Source organism: Chiloscyllium plagiosum, unplaced genomic scaffold (assembly GCF_037043375.1).
Source record: "Chiloscyllium plagiosum isolate Xiang-an unplaced genomic scaffold, Cpla_swu_hap1 HiC_scaffold_4, whole genome shotgun sequence".
Taxonomy (NCBI): Eukaryota; Metazoa; Chordata; class Chondrichthyes; order Orectolobiformes; family Hemiscylliidae; genus Chiloscyllium; species Chiloscyllium plagiosum.
The window spans coordinates 3,086,472-3,110,750 of NW_028270142.1; the positions used below are offsets into that span (position 1 = coordinate 3,086,472).

Below are 24,279 nucleotides of genomic sequence, written 5' to 3' on the forward strand. Positions count from 1 at the left end.
GTTCATGGAATGCCCTGCCAGTAGCAGTGGTGGACTCTCCCTCTTTATGGGCATTTAAACGTGCATTGGATAGGCATATGGAGGATAGTGGGCTAGTGTAGGTTAGGTGGGCTTGGATCGGCGCAACATCGAGGGCCTAAGGGCCTGGACTGCGATGTATTTTTCTATGTTCTATGTTTCTCCTCATCTCTGTCATAAATGGTCTACCCTGTATTTTTAAGCTGTGTCCTCTGGTTCGACACTCACCCTTCAGCGGAAACATGTTTCCTGCCTCCAGTGTGTCCAATCCTTTTATAATCTTATATGTCTCAATAAGATCCCCTCTCAGTCTTCTAAACTCAAGGGTATACAAGCCCAGTCGCTCCAGTCTTTCAGCGTAAAGTAGTCCCGCCATTCTAGGAATTGACCTCGTGAACCTACGTTGCACTCCCTCAATAGCCAGAATGTCTTTCCTCAAATTTGGAGACCAGAACTGCACACAATATTCCAGGTGTGGTCTCACCAGGGCCCTATACAGCTGCAGAAGAACCTCTTTGCTTCTATACTCAATCCCTCTTGTTATGAAGGCCAGCATGCTATTAGCCTTCTTCACTACCTGCTGTACCTGCATGCTTACCTTCATTGACTGGTGTACAAGAACACCCAGATCTCTCTATACTACCCCTTTACCTAAATTGATTCCATTGAGGTAGTAATCTGCCTTCCTGTTCTTGCCACCTAAGTGGATAACCAAGCGACCTTGGAGCTGATGACCCAAAGCATTTACTGCATTTGTCTTAAGTCCTTAAGATTGTGGGTTTGAGACGCGCATTTGAGAAAACCTAGAGGAGTTTCTGCACTGCACCTTGTGGATGGTGCACACTGCGAACCTGGTGAGACAGTGATGGAGAGTGTGAACATTTACAGTAGCTGTTGGGAGCCATCCATGTGAACTCCTTGTCTTGAATAATGTTTAGATTCAACTAGTGTTGGAGTTGCACTTATCTTGGTCAATAGAGAGTATTCCATCAAAATCCTGACTTGTACCTAAGAATGTAAGAAATAAAAGCAAGAGAAGGTTATTCAGCTCTTTATACTTGTGCTGTATAACAAAGCTGGTTTGATTATGGCCTTACTCCACTTTCCTGCCTTCAAAAATCTGTTTAACTTGGCTTTTATGTGTTCATTGCTCTAAAAATTAATTGCCTCCTGTAGGTAAATTTCTCCTTTGTCTCCCTCATATATAAACACTACTAATTTTAAAACTGTGCGCCTTTGTTCTAGATGGCCCCAAGAGAGAAAATATCTTTTCAACATCTGCCCTGCCCAGGTCCTTCTTCTGAATCTTCTCATTCTTCTAACCTGGAGAGATCATAGGCCTGAGCTACTGCACCTTTCCTAATAAGAGAGAGCCCTCATCTTTGTCATCAGCGTCATTTCCCTTCTCTGAACTATTTCCAACTAGGGTATGTCCCTCCCACAGAACGTGACCAAAACTGTACAATGCAATGTCACTTTGTAGAGTTGTCTATATTTTTAAATTCCATTCTCCTGGCAACAAAGGCCAGCAGTCCATTTCCCATCCTACTTATTTGTTATGTCTGCATGTTGGACTTTTGGCAATTCACATACAAAAATCACCAGATTAGTCCATACTGCAGCACATGATTGTCTTCTTCAATTTAAAGATCAATGAGCTTTTCCATTTTCCTTCCAGAGGTCCATATTTTCCCACATGATATTTCACTTGCCTGTTTTTTTTTTTGCCCAATCATTTAACCTTCCTCTATCTCTTTTGCAGACTGTTTGTATGCTCCTCATAAATTGTTTTCCTATCTCTACTTATATCATCAGCAAATTTATGTACAATTTCATTTGTCATTCACGTAGTTCATAAACAATTTAGGCAACAGCTTGATAACTGAGGCACTCCATTAGTAGTTGCCATTTTGAAAATGGTAGTTATCCCGAATCTCTACATCCTGTTAGATAACAAGTTCTCTATTCATGCTGATATGTCACCCCACACATCTCAATTCTTCACTTGTCCAGTAACCTTTTAGGTGGCATCCTGTTGAATGGCTTTTGGAAAATTAAATTTACTATTACTTATTCATGCACCCTGATGATATACTTTTAAAAAAACAAATACATTTGTCATTTTCCTTTTGCTGCAAGTGTGTTGATTCTGCCTGATGGTATAATTTTCTAAATATCCTGAAACTGCCTCTATTGCAATTTCTCAACGACAAATGTGAGACAAAATGATCCATAGTTTCCTGGTTTAGGGTGAGGGGGCAAAGATATAAAAGAGACCCTAAGGGGCAAATGTTTCACGCAGAGGGTAGTATGTACATGGAATGAGCTACCAGAGGAAGTGGTGGAGGCTAGTACAATTACGGCATTCAAAAGGCATCAGGATAGATATATGAATAGGAAGGGTTTGGAGGAATATGGGCCAGGTGCTGGCAGGTGTGACTAGATTGGGTTGGGATATCTGGTCGGCATGGACGAGTTGGACTGAAGGGTCTGTTTCCGTGCTGTACACTCGAAACAAAGAATAAAGAAAACTTACGGCCCAGGAACAAGCCCTTCGGCCCTCCAAGCCTGAGCCGATCCAAATTCACTGTCTGAACCTATCACCCAATTCCTAAGGATCTGTATCCTTCTGCTCCCCACCTACTCATCCATTTGTCCAGACGCACCTGAAATGAATCTACCGTGCCTGCCTCTACTACCGCTGCTGGTAACGTGTTCCTGACACCCACCATCCTCTGTGTAAAGTACTTACCGCGTGTAACCCCCTTAAACTTTTCACGTCTTACCTTGAAAGCGTGACGTCTCATTATTGAATCCCTCCTGCTGGGAGAAAGCTTATCTCTATCCATCCTGTCTTTACTCTTCACAATTTTGTACTCCCTCAATCTCCTTTTTTTCCTAATGAAAACAAACCTAACCTCCTCAACCTCTCTTCATAGCTAGCACCTTCCATGCCAGGCAACATCTTCGTAAACCTTCTCTGCACCCTCTCCAAAGCGTCCACATCCTTTTGGTAATGTGGCGACCAGAACTGTACACAGTATTCTGCAAGTGGCCAAACCAATGTTGTGAATAATTTTAACATGACCTGCTAGCTCTTATACTCAATACCCCGTCTGATGAAGCATACCATATGCCGCCTTGATCATTCTATCAACCTGTGCAGCAACCTTCAGGGTACAATGTACCTGCACTCCCAGATCTCTCTGCTCATCAACTTTTCCCAAGACTCTTCCACTTACTGTATAGTTTGCTTTAGAATTAGACCTTTCAAAATGCATCACCTCACATTTGCCTGGATTGAACTCCATCTGCCACTTCTTCTCTGCCCAACTCTCCAGTTTATCTATATTCTCCTGTATTCTTTGACAGTCCCCTATGCTTACTTCTACTCCACCAATTTTCGTGTCATCTGCAAACCTGCTGATCATACCAACAATGTCTTCTTTCAGATCATTTATGTTTCTCACAAACAACAGTGGCCCCAACACTGACCCCTGTGGAACACCACTGATCACTTTTCTCCATTTCAAGAAACTCCCTTCAATTACTACTCTGTCTCCTGTTGCTCAACCAGTTCTTTATCCACCTCGCTAGAGCACCCTGCACACCATGTGACTTCACTAAGGTTTCCCCATTAGTTTACCATGGGGAAACCTTAGCAAACTCCTTACTAAGGTCCATGTATTTGACGTCTACAGCCCTTCCTTCATCTATCAACTTGGTCACTTCCTCAAAGGACTGTATTAAGTTGGTAAGGCACAATCTCTCCCACACAAAACCATGTTGCCTATCACTGATAAGCCCATTCTTTTCTAAATATAAATAGATCTCATCCTTCAGTACCTTCTCCAGCAACTTTCCCACCACAAACATCAGGCTCACTGGTCTGTAGTTACTCAGAATATCCCTACTACCCTTTTTGTGCAGGTGGACAACATTAGCAACTCTCCAGTCCTCCAGCACTTCACCTGTACAGCATTCTGTTCTGAGGATATCTATTACTTATGCCCTTCCTACTCAAGTGTTTGACTTTTCCCGTGCAATTGTTAAGCTAAACGTCAGGCATAAAGAGAAGTGTTAAAAGTGTAATTTTCCAGAAATGATTTTGGTGGAGAAAAATGGATGAGGTTATCCTGTCAGGATATCCTTACAGTTCATATCAGAATCAATATTAATTCCTTACTGTCCACGGTGCCAAACCTGCTGAGTTTCTCCATTTTTTGCTTGTTTCAAAAATCCTCTTCCATTGTTATTATTTACTCTGTTGATGAAGGAGGCATATCATTCTCGAGAAACTGTAAAACGTTCAGCAAAGTAACATCTATTCCTCAAGCTGACTTTCAGGATGTGGGTTATTGTGAAGATCCCTGACTGAAACCAAAGCTGTACTAATACACTGACTTGGTTTAGATCCTCAGGGATAGAGGTCAAAATAAACCAAATCGGTGGGCAAGTCGCCCTATAAGTCTCAAAAGTCAATGTGAAAAATCAAAGGCAATAATGCAATATAGTTGGCCCTGTATGTGGAACTTCGCATCCAATTGCTTCATTGCAAACAGCAAGTGCAGGTGTATCATTGAGAGCAGAAAGAAAATGCAAAGTTTGTTTGGCGGACTAGCAATCTTGGGAGAAGTCACCATGTATAAGCACTATTCCTCCAATCTCGCATTCTGTCTCTCCCATGTTTGCTGCTTAGGCTCCAACAGGCAAAGTTTTTCTGTCTTGCTGCTTCAGAAACAAAGTCTGTGATTGGGGGAACAGGAAAGACTAGAGAGAGGGAAGTTTGATTGGGGTGGTTCTGTTGACCATTAAATTTATGCATCTTCCTGGAGATCTATGAGAAGAAGCAGAACCAAAGAGAGAAATTGGAGGAATCAAGCAGTACACCCTGTAACAAGACCTGTACAGATAGCTCAACCAGGCCTGCTCCCCAAGGAAGACAGCAGCTCGTGGAGAGAGCGCCTGTCTTATTTTAAATTTCCTGTGACATTGGGGATATTCCTGAGAGTTTGAATGTATTGATTGGGCTCCATTTTGAAATTATTTTTTTCAATCCTCAAGGCTGATTTAATGGCTGACTGATGTCTTTCTATTACATTTCACATGTTTTGTTTCTACGATGTAAACCTCTTATGGAACTGACTTGAGTTTTTTATCAGTGACATTTTAGATCCTCTGATGGATCTGCTTTAAATATGTTTCTTAACCTGATTGTTTCTGACCTGGTGGATAACTGTAACAGTGGAGTAACATTAAGCCATAAAGGTCATAACAGTCTGAAATCTGACTCCTGTGTAGTGCTTATTTCAGTTGAGATGTTGGTAGTGCTTCATTTTTGGATTATTGGGACCTTTTCAGGTGTAGAAATGACCTGTATAGGAAGGATGGGTTCCACTTGAATTGGAAGGTGACCAATATTCTTGTTGGGAGATTTGCTAGTGCTACTCAGGAGGCATTAAACTAGTAAGGTTGGGTGGAATTGGGGAAACCAAAGCAATAGTGAGAAGGCTGAGGCTGGTACAGTAGAAGAGCAAGCCATTCAAGACCTTGACCAAGAACAAGGTAAGATTGCATTTATTTCAATGCAAGAGGCCTTTTTTCCTTTCTTTATTTGTGGGATGAGGGTGTGGCTAGCTAGACAGCATTTATTGCCGAGCCTTAATTGCCCACAGGGCAGTTGAGAGTAACCACATTGCTGTGGGTCTGAAGTATGGCTTGCATGTGACCTGGTAAAGATGGCAGTTTCCTTCCCTAAAGGACATCAGTGAGCCACATGGACTTTTCCAACAGTTGATGATGGATTGAAGGTCATCATCAGACTCTTAATTCCAGAATTTTTTTATTTAATTCAAACTTCACCAATCTGGCAGGATTCAAACCTGGGATCCCAGACCATTAACTGGGTCTTTGAATTAACAGTCCAGCGATACTCTCCTTGACAGGTAAGGCAGATGAACTGAAGGCATGGTTGAGAACATGGGACTGGCCATCACAAATGTGGCTTAGGGGTGGACTGGACTGGCTGCTTCATGTTCTGGGGTTTAGATGCTTTGGAAGGATAGAAAGGGGGGGGTGTAGCGGGTTTGGTTAGGGATAACATTGTGACTGTACTTGGAAGATATTCTTGGGAGATCACCTAGTGAAGCTTTGTGGGTGGAACTGAGTAACAAGAAAGGGATGATTCCCTTATTGGGGCTGTATTATAGCACCCCCCCCCCCCCCCCTCCCCACCCATAGTCAGCAGGAAATTGAAAAGCAAATACATAAGGAGACCTCATATCTGTAAGAATAATAGGGCTCTCATGGTCGGGGATTTTAACTTTCTAAACATAGACTACGATAATGTAAAGTGCTTGGTGGAGAGGAATTTGTGTGTACAAGAAAACCTTGGGCGGCACGGTGGCACAGTGGTTAGCACTGCTGCCTCACAGCGCCAGAGATCCGGGTTCAGTTCCCGCCTCAGGCGACTGACTGTGTGGAGTTTGCACATTCTCCCCGTGTCTGCGTGGGTTTCCTCCGGGTGCTCCGGTTTCCTCCCACAGTTCCAAAGATGTGCAGGTCAGGTGAATTGGCCATGCTAAATTGTCCGTAGTGTTAGGTAAGGGGTAAATGTAGGGGTATGGGTGGTTTGCGCTTCGGCGGGTCGGTGTGGACTTGTTGGGCCGAAGGGCCTGTTTCCACACTGTCAAGTAATCTAATCTAATCAAGTAATCTAATCTAATCTATCTTCAATATGCAGATGTACCTAGTAGAGAAGGAGCAATCTTTGATCTTCCATTGGGAAATCAGACAGAACAAGATGTCAGTGGGGAGAACTTTGGGGCAAGTGATGATAATTATATTAGTTTTAAAATAGTTGAAGAAAAGAATATAATTCATCAAGAAGTTGAGTTTGAAATTGGAGCAAGGCTAATTTTGGCAATATTAGACAAGAACTTGCAAAAGTTGATTGGGAGAGGCTATTCACAGGTGAAGGGACAGTTGGGAAATGGGAGGCCTTTAAAAATGAGAACACAAGAGTTCAGAGACATTATGTTCTGAAGGCAAACTAGTAGGTGTAGGGAATGTTGGCTGACTAGAGAATTTGAAGTTCTCGTCCGAAAAAAGCATGTGCCAGGTATAGACAGCTGGGATCGAATGAATCCTCAGAGTATCAGGGCAATAGAAGTACACTTAAGAGGCAAATTAGGAGGGCAAAAAGGGGACATGAGGTAGTTCTGGCAAATTAATTTAAGGAGAATCCAAAAGGATCCTCTAACTATATTAAGGACAAAAGAGTAACTCTGGAGAGATTAGGACCCCTTAAAGATAAGTAAGGGTGTCTTTGTATGGAGCCACAGGAGATATGTCAGATACTGAAGGTGTATTTCACATCAGTATTTACTGTGGAGAAGGACATGGAAGGTAAGGAACTTGGGGGGGAAAAAAAAAGTCATGTTTTGAAAAAAGTTCATATTACAGAAGAGGAGGTGCTGGAGGTCTTAAAAAGCATGAAGATAGATTTCTGGACCCTGATCAGGTGTTTCCCAGACCTTTGTGGAAAACTCAGAAAGAGATTGTTGGGCCCATTGCTGAGATATTTCGACAGCCATGGGTGAGGTGCTAGAAGTCTAGAGGTTGGCTCATGTGGTGCCATTGTTTAAGAAAGGGTGTAAGGAAAAGCTAAGGAAGTATAGAGCAGTGATACTTGCATTAGTAGTGGGCAAGGTTTTGGAGGGGATTCTGATGGACAGGATTTACATGTATTTGGAAAGGCAAGGACTGATTAGGGATAGTCAACATGGAACATAGATCATTACAGTGCAATACAGGCCCTTTGGCTCTCGATGTTGCGCTGACCTGTGGTATCAATCTGAAGCCCTATCCTACACTGTTCCATTTTCATCCATATGTTTATCCAATGACCATTTAAATGCCCTTAAAGTTGGCAAGTCTACTACGATTGCAGGCAGTGCTCCTCCTACCCTGAGTAAAGAAACTACCTCTGATACCTGTCCTATATCTATCATCGCTCAATTTAAAGCTATGTCCTCTCATGCTAGCTGTCACCATTCGAGTAAAACGGCTCTCACTGTCCATCCTATCTAACCCTCTAATTATCTTATGTCTCAACTAAGTCACCTCTCGACCTTCTTTCTAATGAAAACAATCTCAAGTCCCTCGACCTTTCCTCATAAGACCTTCGCTCCATACCAGGCAGCATCCTAGTAAATCTCCTCTGAACCCTTTCCAAAGCTTTCACCTAAGTAATCTAATCTTTCCTATAATGTGTGACCAGACTGTACACAATATTTGCCAAGTGCAGCTGCACCTGAGTTTTGTACAGCTGCAGCATCACCTCGTATCTCCGAAACCCAATCCCTCAACCCATAAAAGCTAACATACTATATGCCTTCTTAACAACCCTATCAACCTGGGTGGCAATTTCCAGGGATCTATGATAATGGACACCAAGATCTCTCTGCTCATCTACACTACCAAGAATCTTACTATTAGCCCAGTACTCTTTATGCCTGTTGCTCCTTCCAAAGTTAGTCATCTCTCACTTTTCCGCATTAACCTCCATTTGCCACCTCTCAGCCCAGCTCGGCAGCTTATCTATGTCTGTCTGTAACCTGCAACATCCTTTACCACTATCAACACTCTACCAACCTTAGTGTCATCAAATTTTCTAAACCATCCTTCTACACCCTTTATCCAGGTCATTTATAAAAATGACAAACAGCAGTGGCTCCAAAGCAGATCCTTGCAGTACACCACTGGTAACTGAACTTCAAGATGAATATTTCCCATCAGCCACCACTCTTTGTCTTCTTTCAGCTGGCCAATTTCTGATCCAAACTGCTAAATCACCTTCAATCCCATGCCTTCAATATTATGTGCAATAGCCTACCATGGGGAACCTTATCAAGTGCCTTACTGAAATCCATATACACCACTTTACCCTCATCCACCTGTTTGGTACCTTCTCAAAGGACTCAAAGGTTTGTGAGGCATGACTTGCCCTTCACAAAACTGTGGACACTATCCTTAATCAAATTACACCTCTGTAGATGATTATAAATCCTATCTCTTATAACCCTTTCCAACACTTTGCCCATAACTGAAGTAAGGCTCACTGGTCTATAATTACCAAAGTTGTCTCTACTCACCTTCTTAAACAAGCAGACGGCATTTACTACCCTCCAGTCTTCTGGCACTGTTCTTGTAGACAATGACAACATAACGATTAAAGCGAAAAGCTTAGCAATCTCCTCCCCAGCTTCCTGGAGAATCAGAGGATAAATCCCATCCAACTCAGCTGACTTATCTATTTTTACGCTTTGCAGAATTGCTAACATCACCTCCTTGTGAACTTCAATCCTATCTAGTCTAGTAACCTGTATCTCAGTATTCTCTTCGACAGCATTCATTTTCTAGTGTGAATACTGACGAAAAATATTCATTTAGCGCTTCCCCTATCTCCTCTGACTCCATGCACAACATTCCACCACTATCCTTGTTTGGCCCTAATCTTACTGTAGTCATTGTTTTATTCCTGATATACCTATTGAAAGTTTGAGGGTTTTCCTTGATCCTATCCACCAATGACTTCTCATGTCCTCTCCTGACTCTTTTTAGCACTCTCTTTAGGTCTTTCCTGGCTAACCTGTAACTCTGAAGTGCTTTGAGCATTCAAGTTGCATCCTCACATCAGCTGCCTCCTTCATCTTGACAATAGATTCAATATCTTTAGTAAACCATGGCTCCCTTGTTCGACCACTTCCTCTCTGCCTGGCAAGTACACACTTATCAAGGACACATAGTAGCTGTTCCTTGAATAAGCTCCACATTTCAATGGCTTTGTGTGTGAGAGAAATCATGTTTCATTAACTTGATTGAGTTATGTTTGAAGAAGTGACAAAGGTGATTGATGTAGGCAGAGGGGTCAATGACTGTGTCGACTTCAGTAAGGCGTTCAACAAGGTTCGACATGATAGACGGGTTATTAAGGTTAGATCACAATTGGGTACAAAATTGCCTTAAAAGGTAGGAGTCGGGGTGGTGGTAAGAGAGTTGTTTCTCGGACTATGGGCCTGTGACCACCGCTGTGCTGTCAGAATCGGTTCTGTGTTCACTGCTTTTTGTTATTTATATAATGATTTGGAAATGCATACAGGAGACATGTTTAAAAAGTTTGCAGATGACATCAAAATAGGTGGTGCAGTGGACAGTGAAGAAGGTTGCCTCAGTACAATGGGATAATGATTAGGTGGGCTAATGGAATGAGGAATGGCAGATGGAGTTTAATTTTGGTAAGTGAGAGTTGTTAGATTTTGGTAAGGAAAATCAGGGCAGGACTGACTTATTAACAGAAGGCCCTTGGAAAGTTTTGCCCAACAAAATAATCTTGAGAATCCAGTGCACAGTTCCTTGAAAGTGGAGTTGCAGGTAGACACTGGTGCAGAAGACATTTGCTTGCCTTCATTGGTCTCAATGTTAAGAGCAGAAGTTGGGACGACATGTTGCAGCTGTGCAGGATGTTCATGAGGCCTCTTTTAGAACACTGTATATAATTCTGGTTGCTCTTCGATAAGAAGGATGTCGTTGAACTTGAGAGGGTGCAGAAAAGGATTTACACGGATGTTGTCAGGGCTGGAGGATTTGAGTTATCGGAAGAGGCTGAGTAGACAGGTTTCTTTTCTCTCCCTGGAACATCAGAGGCTGTGGGGTGGCGTTATAGATGTATATAAAGTAATGAGGGGCATGGATAGGGTGAATAGCCAAGGTCTTTTCCCTGTGGTTGAGTCCAAGATTAGAGGGCATAGGTTTAAAGTGAGCAGGGAAAGATTTAAAAGGGACCTCACACAGAGGATGGTAGATGTATGGGATGAGGTACCAGAGGAAGTAGTAGATGGAGGCTGGTACAAATACAACATTTAAAAGGTAAAGCATGGGTATATGAACAGGAATGGCTGAGGGATATTGGCCAAATTCTGTCAAACGGACTAAGTCCGATCCGAATGTCTGGTCGGCACAGACAAATTGGACCAAAGGGTCTCTTTCTGTGCTGAATGACTCTGTCTGTATTGTGTCCCTCACCTAGGGAGAGGCAGAAAACATCAGTCTCAGTTCATACTGCTCTGAATTTCTATTAACTCTGAAGGGAAAATTGAGTGTTTAATGTCTATAATTGCTCAGCATCGCCATTGGAAACTCGAGGAAAAGAAGATAGGTTACAACTAAGACAGCAAAGAATGGATCTGCCATGTTGTTCTTCCTTGCGTCCTCCAATGAGAATGAAGCATCAGAGCACCGCTAATGATGATTGGGTGGCTGAGAGTGTGAGGTCTCTGAAAACCAAGTGAAAGCTACCAAAAATCAAGCGGTGCTCAATTAAGATTAAGCTAGGCATCTTTACTTTTCTGTAAAGCAGACCTCAAAAATAAATAATGTTTTGATCCATGCTTGCAATCCTGATCTTCACTCTGAACACTAGCTTCTGCCCAGAGCAGCAAATCTCCATGGTCATTTTGCAACATCGATCTGCCAGCCCTTGCTGTTTCTCTCTCAAATTCTCATACTGAACCATCTGTGAGAGAAAGTATTGAATTAGAAACAGAAGTAAGCCATTCAGCTCTTTAAGCTTGCCCCCCCACCATTCAATAAGGTCACGGGTGATCTAATTGTGTTTCAACTTCAACATTTCCATCAATCCCCAGTGACCTTTTGATTCCCTTGTCCAAAATCTGTCTACCTCCACCTGAAAAATATTTTACCCAGTAAAACAATTAGGCCTTCCTAATCTTTAACACCTGAACCATTCATGTCAGCAGACAGCAGAATCAATTATATGGCTCCTATTCCTCCATTTGATCTAAATTTTTAAAGATACAGTCCCAAACCATCACAACCTGATGAAAACTTTACATGTCATGACTGCAATTCTTTTTTTCCTGGTGTCCAGGTAAGTTTGCAACATTGATCACTTTGCTCTTGTGTCGAGCTTGAATATAACTTAGTGGTTTATTTCCAAATAAACAGATGGCCTTGACCTTAAAAGGCTGTTGGTTAAATTTGCATTACGAAACTGTGGGTGTTTTTCCTCCCTCCCTTTGCCTTATCCTATCAACAGAACCATCTATTTCTTTCCAGCTCGCGTTTCCCTTAATTTTCCACTAAATGTATTATGCTGTGATTCTTGCATCTTGTTATAGTCAATTCAAACCAGTTTGAGTAAACAAGTTCTTTCTCACCCCCTCCTAGTTTTGTTACTAGCCGTTCAAACCTTACTCACATTAACTGGCCCAAGCATTTTTTTCAAATGTAATTCAGTAAACAATGCCAAACACCATCTGTGAAGAGAGAGGCAGAGTAAATGTTGCAAGTTGATAACCTTTTACTGGCAACTGGAAATGTTAATTATGTTTCTCTCTCCAATCTTGCTGCCAGACCTGGTGAATATTTCCAGCATTTGCTGTTTGTTCAGATTTCCAGCAATCTGACCCATTTTGCTCTTGGATTAGGCCAGTTAGAGAGATTATAGAGTTGATATGAAGCTGCTTTTACCTTGAGTGTAATCAGTGTTCGAACTACCTGATACAAAAAGTAGTTTAAAGTCTCATCCATCATTAGTATCTTAAGCACAACTTTACACACACCAATTTTATTTATATCTATTTTAATGTGGCAGTCCATGTAAACTAGATGTTGACAGCTAACTGTTGCTAATGTCCTAGAATATATTATAAACTGGGTTTTAGTTAACAAATTCCATTCTAATTTTCAGAAACGCCGCTCTAGCCGACAAGTGAAAAGAAAGAGATACACAGAGGATCTAGAATTTAAAATATCTGATGATGATGATGCAGGAAAAGATTCACCATTAAGCACTTCACAATCTGAACAGGTATTAGTCATAAGTCAATAACTGCTAACAATCTAGATTGTTTCAATGAGTTGGACAATTTTCAGCGTTTTCGTTCAGTGTGATATAAATATAAGACATTTCAATATTTTCCCTTACCTTGTGTGAAATAATACATGAATAGTTTTATTCATAGTAATCAAGCTTTTTTAAAACACAAAATTTGTTGCATTTTATAAGGGGCCAAAACTGCTCTAGTCCTTCAGATGTAGTCTCCTTGTACAGGTGCAATGCAGCTTGCCTGTTGTTATGCTTCAACCCATTTGAAATAAGAGCCAACTTTGGAATCTTTGGAATTCTATCTGCCAGAAGTCTGTGGCAGCGCAGTCTTTGAGTGCATTTGAGGTAGAGGTTGCTAAATTTTTGGTTATTAATGGCATGATGGATTATGGCAATAGTGAGAGTAATTGGTATTGAAGTACAGGTTGTTCTGCTAATACGCACGTTTCACCAATGTGAATCACGATGCAATTGATGAATTGGAAATGCTGTTTCTAAAGCACAATCTTTTAAAATGTGTGTTGGATGGAACATGAAGAATATGTTAGCAACACTCTAAGCACTATTTCTAAGGTGCAATTTTTCTGTAACAGAGTTGCACGCGAACACAACCATCGTGTTATGTAAGAATTGACCTGATCCTTGATCAACCATGACAGCTGAATGAAAGCTTGAATGAACTGCGGATGCTAAATCAGAAACAAATATCTAAGTTCGAAAACCTCCAAGTCTGGCAGCATCTGTGAAGAGAAATCAAAGTTAACGTTTCGGGTCCTTTACGCCAGTTTAGTAATTTCCAATCACTGGATCCAAAACGTTAACCTTGATTTCTCTTCACAGATGCTGCCCGACCTGCTGAGCTTTTCCAGCAGCTTCGGTTTTTGTGACAGCTGAATGGCCTGGTCCTGTTCCTGTTCCTATATTCTTAGACAAGCAAGTATGAAATATTTTAATTAGATTGCTGCATTTAATCCATTATTGTCCCTGTTTTTATCACTTTTCAATCCTTTTCAGTATCAAAAACTATAAGTACCTGATTAATATGTTCACTTGTAATATAGCTATTGGTTAATTCAGATCCTTCATACTGGCCGGCACCTGAAACTGCGCAGAGAAACTCTTTTTGTTATTGAGTTTCCATATTCTGTATGGATGTTAGTTTAGTTGTATCTGATGTTTAGTAACATGGAAATCCTCACTAGCTCGCCATGTACTTCTGTCATACATATCATATCCAGGCTGACAATTTCAATGCATATTTGCACATTGAGCTTAGAGTATTCATGCATTTTGAAGTGCCAAAAGTCTTTATCAAAAGTTGACGTAGGAGTTGATAGTAATGTGTATAGTAAGTGGATGTTCTGTGGCAATGATGGTGATAAGTCAGAGCATGTATGGCGTCCAGATTGCAATTTCTCATTACCTCATCGTAACTGCTGTAATTCTAGTTATTTCTCTTTGTTCCTTGATTATTTCCTTCTGTCTCAGCCTTTTTGCCCCTCCCCATTCCTCATGGGGAACCCAGCTGGTGTCAATGATTGGATCGCTACTGGCAAAGTTAGGGATTAGAATAAAAACTAAGTTGGAAAGAGTAGTTTAGGTTACTTTAGGTTTTTGGAGGAGCCATCCAGTTTATGGCTGACAAGGCTAGTATTGGATATTAGCGTGAAAGCTGATAGAAAGCAAGAAAATGAGAACAGCTCCACGTAGGATGAGATCCATGCAGTGCTGCAGACCAGCTAGTTGTGAATATTTTTAAGGTCGTCATTTCTGGGTGAGAGGAGGGATGTAAGCCATGTTTTGCATTTACTGATGGTGAATGGAGCCTTTTGGTTGAACTATGTTTTAGCCAAAGGCAAGGAAAATGTCATTGTGTCGGAGGGAAAGTGAAAAGTCAATAGCATTGGCAGTGTCATGAGAATTCCATTAAGGTGGTCACACCTGCCCAGACTAACCAACATTTCAAATGCATCTAGACAACCGTTGTATGAAGTCTACAAAGACACAAGTGAAGGACTGAAGGAGCAGTAAGGATCCATTGAGCAGTGAGGTTGTTTATAAGTTAGTTTTTCACATCCCACAAATGCAAATTAGGAGCAAGAGAAATCCATTCAGCCCCTGGCCCAGCATGCCATTAAATAAGCTCATGGTTGATGTGAGTGTGGCCTTAATTCCACTTTCCTGGCAGCTCCTGATTTCCTGCCCCTCCCGTGGAGGGGCCATAAGGTTGGGAATATTGAGTTTGGCTGAGAAGGTTAGTGGGATCTTAGTGGGAGATACATTTAAAAAAAAAAGTAATGGACTGATTTAAAACAAAGTATTCCAAATGGTGGACCAACTCAACGGTGTGGTAGCATCTATGGAGAGAGCAACAGAGTTAATATTTCAAGCCCAATCTGACTCCTTTCTGAACATGTGTGCCATTTTGGGTCTGCACAGTAGGTGCTGGTGATCAGAGGCCTCTAGGTGTGGGCACTTGGAGACTAGAACCAAAATGGGGTGTTATAGATTTAATCTAAATAATAGGTTACGTTTTCATCAAATTAACTTTCCAACAAATTAAAGTAATATGGCTAGCAGAGCCATTGGAAAGGTGGTAGGGAAAAGCCAGGGAACTATAGACCAGTGAGCCTGACATTGGTGGTGAACAAGTTGTTGGCAGGAATCCTGACTGACAGGATGTACATGTATTTGGAAAGGCAAGGACTGATTAGGGATAGTCAGCATGGCTTTGTGTATGGGAAATGATGTCTCAGAAACTTGATTGAGTTTTTTGAAGAAGTAATAAAAGATTGAGGGCAGAGGTAGGCATAATCTGTACGGACTTCAGTAAGGGGTTCGACAAGGTTCCTCATGGGAGACTGGTTAGCAGGGTTATATCTCTTGGAATACAGGGAGACATAGCCATTTGGATATAGAACTGGCTTGAATATAGAAGACAGGGTGGCGGTGAAGGATTGCTTTTCAGACTGGAGGCTGATGAGCAGCAGTGTGCCACAAGGATCGATGCTGGATCCACTGCTTTTTGTCATTTAAATAAATGATTTGGATGTGAACATAGGAGGTATAATTAGTAAGTTTGCAGATGTAACCAAAACTGGATGTGTAGCTGACAGCGAAGAAGGTTACCTTAGATTACAACGGGATCTTGATCATATGGGCCAATGGGAAAAGCAAATCAGGGCAGGACTTATACACTTGATGGTAAGGTCCTAGGGAGTGATGCTGAACAGAGATCTTGGAGTGCAGGTTCATAGTTCCTTGAAAGTAGAGTCACAAGTGGATAGGATAGGGAAGGCGGCATTTGGTATGCTTTTCTTTATTGGTCAGAGCATTGAATATAGGAGTTGAGAAGTCATGTTGTGGCTGTACAGGCCGTTGGTTAAGCAAATTTTGGAATATTGCGTGCAATTCTGATCTCTTTCCTATCGGAAGGATGTTGTGAAACGTGAAAGGGTTCAGAAAAGACTTACAAGGATGTTGCCAGGGTTGTAGAATTTGAGCTATAGGGAATGGCTAAATAAGCTGGAGCTGTTTTCCTTGGAGTGTCTGAGGCTGAGGGGTGACCTTATAGAGGTTCATAAAATCATGAGGGGCATGAATATGGTAAATAGTTTTTTTCCCCTGGGGTGGAGGAGTCCAGAGCCAGAGGGCATAGATTTAGGGTGAGAGGGGAAGGATGTAAAAGAGACCTAAGAGACAACTTTTTCACACAAAGGGTGGTGTGTGTATGGAATAAGTTGCCAGAGGAAATGGTGGAGGCTGGTACAATTACAGCATTTAAAAAGCATCTGGATGGGTATATGAATAGGAAGGGTTTAGAGAGATATGGGTCAAGTGTTGGCAAATGGGACTAGATTAGGTTGGGATATCTGGTCGGCACGGACGAGTTGGACCGAAGGTGCTTTTTCCATGCTGACATGTATGACAGACTTCAAGCTTTAAATGCCAATCCCATTGTGTGCATGGGATTCCAAATAGTGTTTGCTTCAGAGTTCCATGCAACATAGATGGTGAGCAGCCAGAAGTTGTGGTACACATCAGTACCAATGACATAGCTCAGAAAAGAGAAGAGCACCTAAAAAGTAAATATAGGGAGTTTGGTTGGAAGCTAAAAGGTAGGCCAAGCAGAGTAATAATCTCAAGATGGCTACGAGGGCCACAGGCCAGAGAGCAAGTGCAGATGAACACGTGGCTCCAGAGCTCGAGTAGAGGGAAGAGCTTCAGGTATGTGGGCCATTGGGATACTGCAGCAGGTCAGGCATCTCCTGTTCCTTTGATGCCTGACCTGCTGCGCTTTTCCAGCAACACATCTTTTTTTAATAGATATTTTTATTAGAAATTTAACATTTTTACAAGTTTACAAAAATAAACAAAGCTCTCAAGTACAAACATTGATATACAATTAAATCTTAAATATATAATAAGCAAAATTTAACAAAAGAAAAATACCGAGAAAGAAAAAAACAAAACTCAACTAACTACTAATCTAACCTACAACTAACCAGAGTGTATATTTAAGTCTCTTACATTATTCAAATAAGAGAAAGAGAAAAAAACAACAGCGGATAACATAGAAATTGGGTAGTGAGATACATGCTCGGAATGTGTTAACATCAAATGTAACAAAACCCGTATTCGTGCGGGATTCCTCTCCCAAGGGGCCCCGGACCAGCCAGGTTTGTAATCTCAATTAAATAAAAGCCCTTGTTAGGATAGCCGAAATATCTGTATTCATATAATTCAAGAAGGGCTGCCATATTTCATAAAATAATTCGGTCTTTCGGTGCACCATATTTGTAAGGAAGTCAAGGGGAATGCATTCCATAATTAATCTGTGCCAATTTGAAAGTCCAGGGAGGCCCTCAGCCGCCCAGTTTACCAAAATATTTTTCCTTGCACAGAAAGAGAGAATAGAAAATAGTCTTTTCCCATGCATATCCAGAGAGGGAAAGTTCGAAAAGCCCAAAAGGAGAGAGACAGGGTCCACTTTAATTTCCGTTCCTAAACTTTCTGTCAGGGTACTTGCTACTTTAGTCCAGTATCTACAGATCTTATGACAGGTCTATAGGCAACGTACAAGAGTGCCCACCTCTATTTTACATTTGGGACACATTGGAGATGCTCCTGCCTTAAATTTTGCCAATCGATCCGGTGCAAAATGGGCCCTATGAAGTATCTTCAGCTGGATAGCCTGAGTTCTGTTACAGATGGTGATTCTTGCGTTTTCCCAAATGTCATTCCACGTTTCTATAGAGATTTCTAGTCCCAAATCCTGATCCCATGTCTTAAGCAGATTGTCCATATCTCCCGATACTTCATCATGTAGTAACTGATAAATAGTACTGATGGAGGATACCCCCATTGGTCGTAGTACTCTACATTCTCTATCTGATTTATAAAGACTATCTAATAACGTAGTCTACTTCTGTATATAATCTCAAATTTGGAAGTATCGATAGAGGTCTCCATTAGGTAATCCAAATTTCTGACGCAGCTGTTCAAAAGACATCAGGACCCCATCTTTAAATAGGTCTCCTAGACATGAGATACCCCTGGATCTCCAGAGTTTAAAAGTGGCGTCTGTAAACCCCGATTGGAATCCCCACTATCGGCGCATAGGGGGATGTTTTATGTGAGTTGCCCTCATTTTGCCGCATTATATTCCAAGCTTTAATTGTGTTTAGTATTATAGGGTTTTTACAGTGATCCGTAATGATTTTCCTCTTGTCTGAAAATAAAAGGTTAATAAGTGGGCATTTTACTTGAGAAGCCTCGATGTCCAGCCAGATTGATTGTGGATCAGACAAGACCCAATCAGCTATGTAACTTAATAGGGAACTTCACTGATATTTCCTAAAGTCTGGGAAGTCCAATCCTCCCCTTGCCTGTGGCAGCTGTAGCTTCTTCAGCTTAATGAGGGGCCATCTATGATTCCAAATAAAGGAACCCAACCAGCCATATAATTTACATAGTGCCAGCCTCGGCACCATCACCGGGAGCATTCTCATAGGGTATAGGAGACGGGGCAGGACATTCATTTTAATTAGTGCTATTCTACCCAGCCAGGAAATTGGAAGGTCTCCCCATCGCTGGAGGTCCTGCCTTATCCTCTCCAGTAAATGCACAAAGTTAGCCTTGTATAACTGACCAAATACTGGGGTAATAAAAATGCCTAAATATAAGAAACCCTCCAGGGACCAATGAAAGGGAAAATGGGATCCGTCCACTAAGTGGGGTATCATAGCAAGGCCACCCATTGGCATAGCCTCCGATTTTGAGAAATTAATTTTATAGCCTGAGAATGCGCTAAGTGTATTAATAACTTGGATTAAGCGAGGTACGGACATCAGAGGATTACTGAGGAATAGAAGAACATCATCTGCATAAAGGGTAATTTTTTGTTTACCTGTACCAATCCTCGGGGCCGTTATATTAGGATCAGCCCGTATAGCTTCAATTATTAGCGTAAATAACAATGGCGAGAGAGGACATCCCTGACGGCAGCCCCTACCCACACTAAAGCTATCCGAACCTAATCCATTGGTAACCACAACTGCTTTGGGATCACTATACAATGTTGAGACCCATTTGGTAAACACCTTTCCAACGCCAAACTTTTCCAATGTGTAAAACAAATATGACCATTCAACCCTATCGAATGCCTTTTCCGCGTCTAATGAAACTACTACTCCTGGTATCTTTCCCTGATGGCAGGCTTAAATCATATTCAAAACCCTTCTAATATTATTGAATGATCTACGGCCCTTAATAAACCCCGTCTGATCCTCCTTTATGATAGGTGGCAGTACTCTTTCTAGTCTCAATGCTAACGTTTTAGAAAGGATTTTAAAATCTACATTTAGCAAGGATATTGGTCTGTATGAAGCACATCTTCTGGATCCTTTCCTTTTTTAAGGATAAGAGAGATATTTGCCTCTTTCAGCGAAGGTGGGAGACAGCCCTGACTATATGCGTAGTTATACATGTCCATAAGTGGACCAGCCAATATTTCTGTAAATTCTTTATAGAATTCAGCTTGAAAACCATCTGGGCCAGGCGCCTTACCGCTCTGAAGTTGTCTGATTGCGTCAAGTATTTCTTGGACTGTTAGGGGAGCATTTAAGACCGATACCTGTTCCGTAGTTAGGCCCGGAAAGGTCAAATTTTTAAAAAATGATTGCATTCTCCTAGTCCTGTCTTCACATCCTGCGATTTATATAAATCAGAATAAAATTTTCTAAAGATTGCATTAATCCTTTTATGATTATGAGTCAGAATACCCGTACTTTCCTTGATAGACATGATAGTTTGAGGGGCCTTTTTTTTCCAAGAAATGCTAAGTATCTACCCGGTTTGTCGCCAAATTCACATAACCTTTGTTTTGTGAATAATATTTCCCTCTTAGCCGTTTGGGTAAGCGTAGTGTTTAGAGCTGTCCTAAGGGCCATAATCCTTTGCAATTTGATGATAGGTCTATCAGCGTATGCTGTTTCAGCTGCTTTTAAGCGAGCTTCGAGCAGACGCTTTTGTTCTCCCTTTAATTTTTTCTGGGAGTAGGAGATGATCAAACCTCGCATGTAAGCTTTGATGGTCTCCCACATCATTGATAGGTTGCTAGCCATACCTAAATTAATTTCTAAAAAAGTTTTAAATTCTTGAGAGAAGTACTTTACAAATTGACTATCTTTCATTAGGAAGGGGTCTATACGCCAATGCCGAGGGGATGTCCCATTATTCCTCGCCTTGATTTCCATATATACAGCAGCGTGGTCGGAAATTGCTATACTACCTATTTTATAGGTTGATATGGAATTCAAAAAAATCAAGGGTGCGAAAAACATATCAATTCTGGTATGACATTTATGTGGATTGGAGTAAGAAGAAAAATCTCTGCCCTGTGGATGAAGACATCTCCATATATCATCTAATCTTAATTCTTTGTTCAGATCCACAATTGTCTAGATCTGGGAGATACTCCTGCAGTACTCTTGGGAATCCTATCTATTTCCGGATCCATAATACAATTAAAGTCTCCCCCTATAATTGTATGACGGGCACCAAGAGCCATCAATTTTGAGAAGGCTTCCATTATAAATTTAAAGGGGTGTGCCGGGGGAAGTACAAATTTAAAATCCCATATTCCTCTCCATTTATAAGGGCTTTAATCAGAATATATCGTCCAGATTCATCTTTTATCTGATTTAGGATTTTGAAAGGGAAATTCTTCCGAATAAGAATAACAACTCCTTTACTTTTTGAGCTAAAAGAAGAAAAAAAGGCCTGATCAAATCCACCCAGTCGTAATTTCAAGTGTTCTTTATCCAACAGGTGCCTCTCCTGTAGGAGAGCTATATCAACTCTTTCTTTCTTGAGATTTGATAATATTTTCTTCCTTTTGGTGAATTACTCCCCTTGACATTCCAGGTGTACCATTTAACCGACTGATCAACCTTAATCGTCCGGGCAAATCCGAGACCCCTCGGGAGGGGAATCCCTATCCAGAACATCCCAAGCATAGAGCATATAAAAATAAAGGCTCTCTAATACACACACAACAGTATAATAAAAAACTATTTCTAAATAATAAAAAAAAAACGTATTTTAATGGAGATTTTCCCCCTTGTTCCCGGGGGTGTCACTTCCTTTCCAAAGGTCCATCGTATCCTCTCCCAACCAATGCCCCACCCTTGACCCAGGCACTCCTCAATAGGATGAGGAGAATTCAGATATAATACAAAGCTAGAGTTAACAGTGAGCACCCTACACCTCCACTCCCCCCACCCACACCAACACCTGGATATATTTGGTAACGTTAATACCATGTATAAACATATATAACTATAAAATTACAATCTCAACAAATAATAATTAAATATAATAATACAAAATAACAAGGGGAAAACAACCCCGCTCCGAGAGAGAGGTAAAATAGAATAAGGTAACCACCTCCCCCCACCAACATTAACTAAACCCCCCGGCACACATACATATATACATATGTATATACATACATATACACACACACATACATAGAATAATAAAAAAAAGAAAACCCCAAGGGGGGGAAAAAATCGTTCAATAGAGAACAAATAAATAAATACCTCTTCCCACCCCCCAAGATAATATTAAACAGTAAGGTAAGAAAAAAGAAAAAGGGGGGGATATAAACCGGAGTGGGGGGGGGGGAAGGCAAACCAACATTGTTGTGGTTCTGTTCGCCGAGCCGCAAGTTTTTGTTGGAAACGTTTCGTCCCCTGGCTAGGCGACATCATCAGTGCTTGGGAGCCTCCTGCGAAGCGCTTCTTTGATGTTTCCTCCGGTGCTTATAGTGGTCTGTCCCTGCCGCTTCCGGTTGTCAGTTTCAGCTGTCCGCTCTAGTGGTTGGTATATTGGGTCCAGGTCGATGTGTTTGTTGATGGAGTTTGTGGATGAATGCCATGCCTCTAGGAATTCCCTGGCTGTTCTCTGTCTGGCTTGCCCTATGATAGTAGTGTTGCCCCAGTCGAATTCATGTTGCTTCTTGTCTGTGTGTGTGGCTACTAAGGATAGCTGGTCGTGTCGTTTCGTGGCTAGTTGATGTTCATGTATGCGGATTGTTAGCTGTCTTCCTGTTTGTCCTATATAGTGTTTTGTGCAGTCCTTGCATGGTATTTTGTACACTACATTCGTCTTGCTCATGTTGGGTATCGGGTCCTTTGTTCTGGTGAGTTGTTGTCTGAGCGTGGCTGTTGGTTTGTGTGTCGTTATGAGTCCTAGGAGTCGCAGTAGTCTGGCAGTACCATACATCAGGAGCATCTCGGAACTGACTGCCAGACTACTGCGACCCCTAGGACTCATAACGGCACACAAACCAACAGCCACGCTCAGACAACAACTCACCAGAACGAAGGACCCTATACCCAACATGAGCAAGACGAATGTAGTGTACAAAATACCACGCAAGGACTGCACTAAAAACTATATAGGACAAACAGGAAGACAGCTAACAATCCGCATACGTGAACATCAACTAGCCACGAAACGACACGACCAGCTATCCTTAGTAGCCACACACACAGACAAGAAGCAACATGAATTCGACTGGGGCAACACTACTATCATAGGGCAAGCCAGACAGAGAACAGCCAGGGAATTCCTAGAGGCATGGCATTCATCCACAAACTCCATCAACAAACACATCGACCTGGATCCAATATACCAACCACTACAGCGGACAGCTGAAACTGACAACCGGAAGCGGCAGGGACAGACCACTATAAACACCGGAGGAAACGTCAAAGAAGCGCTTCGCAGGAGGCTCCCAAGCACTGATGATGTCGCCTAGCCAGGGGACGAAACGTTTCCAACAAAAACTTCCGGCTCGGCGAACAGAACCACAACGAGCACCCGAGCTACAAATCTTCGCACAAACTTTGAAAACTAACATCCATTATCTCTTACAATTTATCTAAGAGAGTCCAAAAATTCCTTAGCCTTTTCTGGCGATCCGAAGTTATACACGGATCCTTCATGGTTAAAGCGTAGCGTCGCTGGGTAGCGTAAGGAGTACTGAATATTTAAGTCCCTTAAACACTTCTTCGCCTCATCGAATGCCTTCCTCTTTCGAACCAGAGCTGGGGAAAAGTCCTGAAATAACATGATCTTGGATCCTTTATAGATCATGGCTTGGGAATCTTTTCCAAGATTTCTAGAGGCTTCTAGGAGTATCTGCCTCTCCTTGTAGCTGTGCAGCCGGAACAGGACCGGGCGGGGGCGCTGGTTTGAATCAGGCCCGCGTATTGCAACCCAGTAGGCCCATTCCACCCTTACTTGGCCTGATCCAGCCTCCAGATTTAAAAGCTGTGGCAGCCACTGCTTGAGGAACGCTGTAAACTGGCCTTCCTCTTCCCGTTCGGGAAGGCCCAGCAAACGAATTTCTTTCCGACGACCTCGATTATCGAGGTCGTCAATGTGATTCTCTAAGGTCTGGACTCGCTGTTCGAGAGTCCGGACCCGATCCACGGCTGATTGCGCTGTAGTTTCGGAGGTCGCGGCCTTTAGCTCCGCCCCTCTGACTCGGCGCTCGATTTCTTTAATGTCTCGGTCGTGCTTTTGCAGCGCGGCCGAGAGTGAGTGCCATCGGCTTCGGGATTCTTCAATAAAAGCGTCGATCTTCCCATCCACTTTGGAGATGATTTCCACAAGGCTCGCCACCGTAGGTAAGTCCCCCGGGGCGGCTGCGGACGCCTCTGCTGCAGCTGGAGAGGGTGGGGGAAGGGGTTCCTGCTTGCTGAGAGCTGCGGGCTCCCTTCCCTTTAGTCATTTTTACTGAAGATTAGATTGTTTAAATTTAATACTAAGCAACTAAT

At 42.0% G+C, this 24,279-nt stretch overlaps 1 protein-coding gene across 1 annotated transcript in view; it reads left to right on the top strand.

The window, feature by feature from the left end:
* The window catches only part of chd7 (chromodomain helicase DNA binding protein 7), a 352,687-nt gene that overhangs the window by 173,445 nt on the left and 154,963 nt on the right, over window positions 1-24,279 (top strand). Inside the window, exon 5 of the mRNA XM_043689312.2 lies at window positions 12,791-12,910. Coding sequence (XP_043545247.2) covers window positions 12,791-12,910 — 120 coding nt within the window. The remainder of the gene's footprint in view (window positions 1-12,790; window positions 12,911-24,279) is intronic.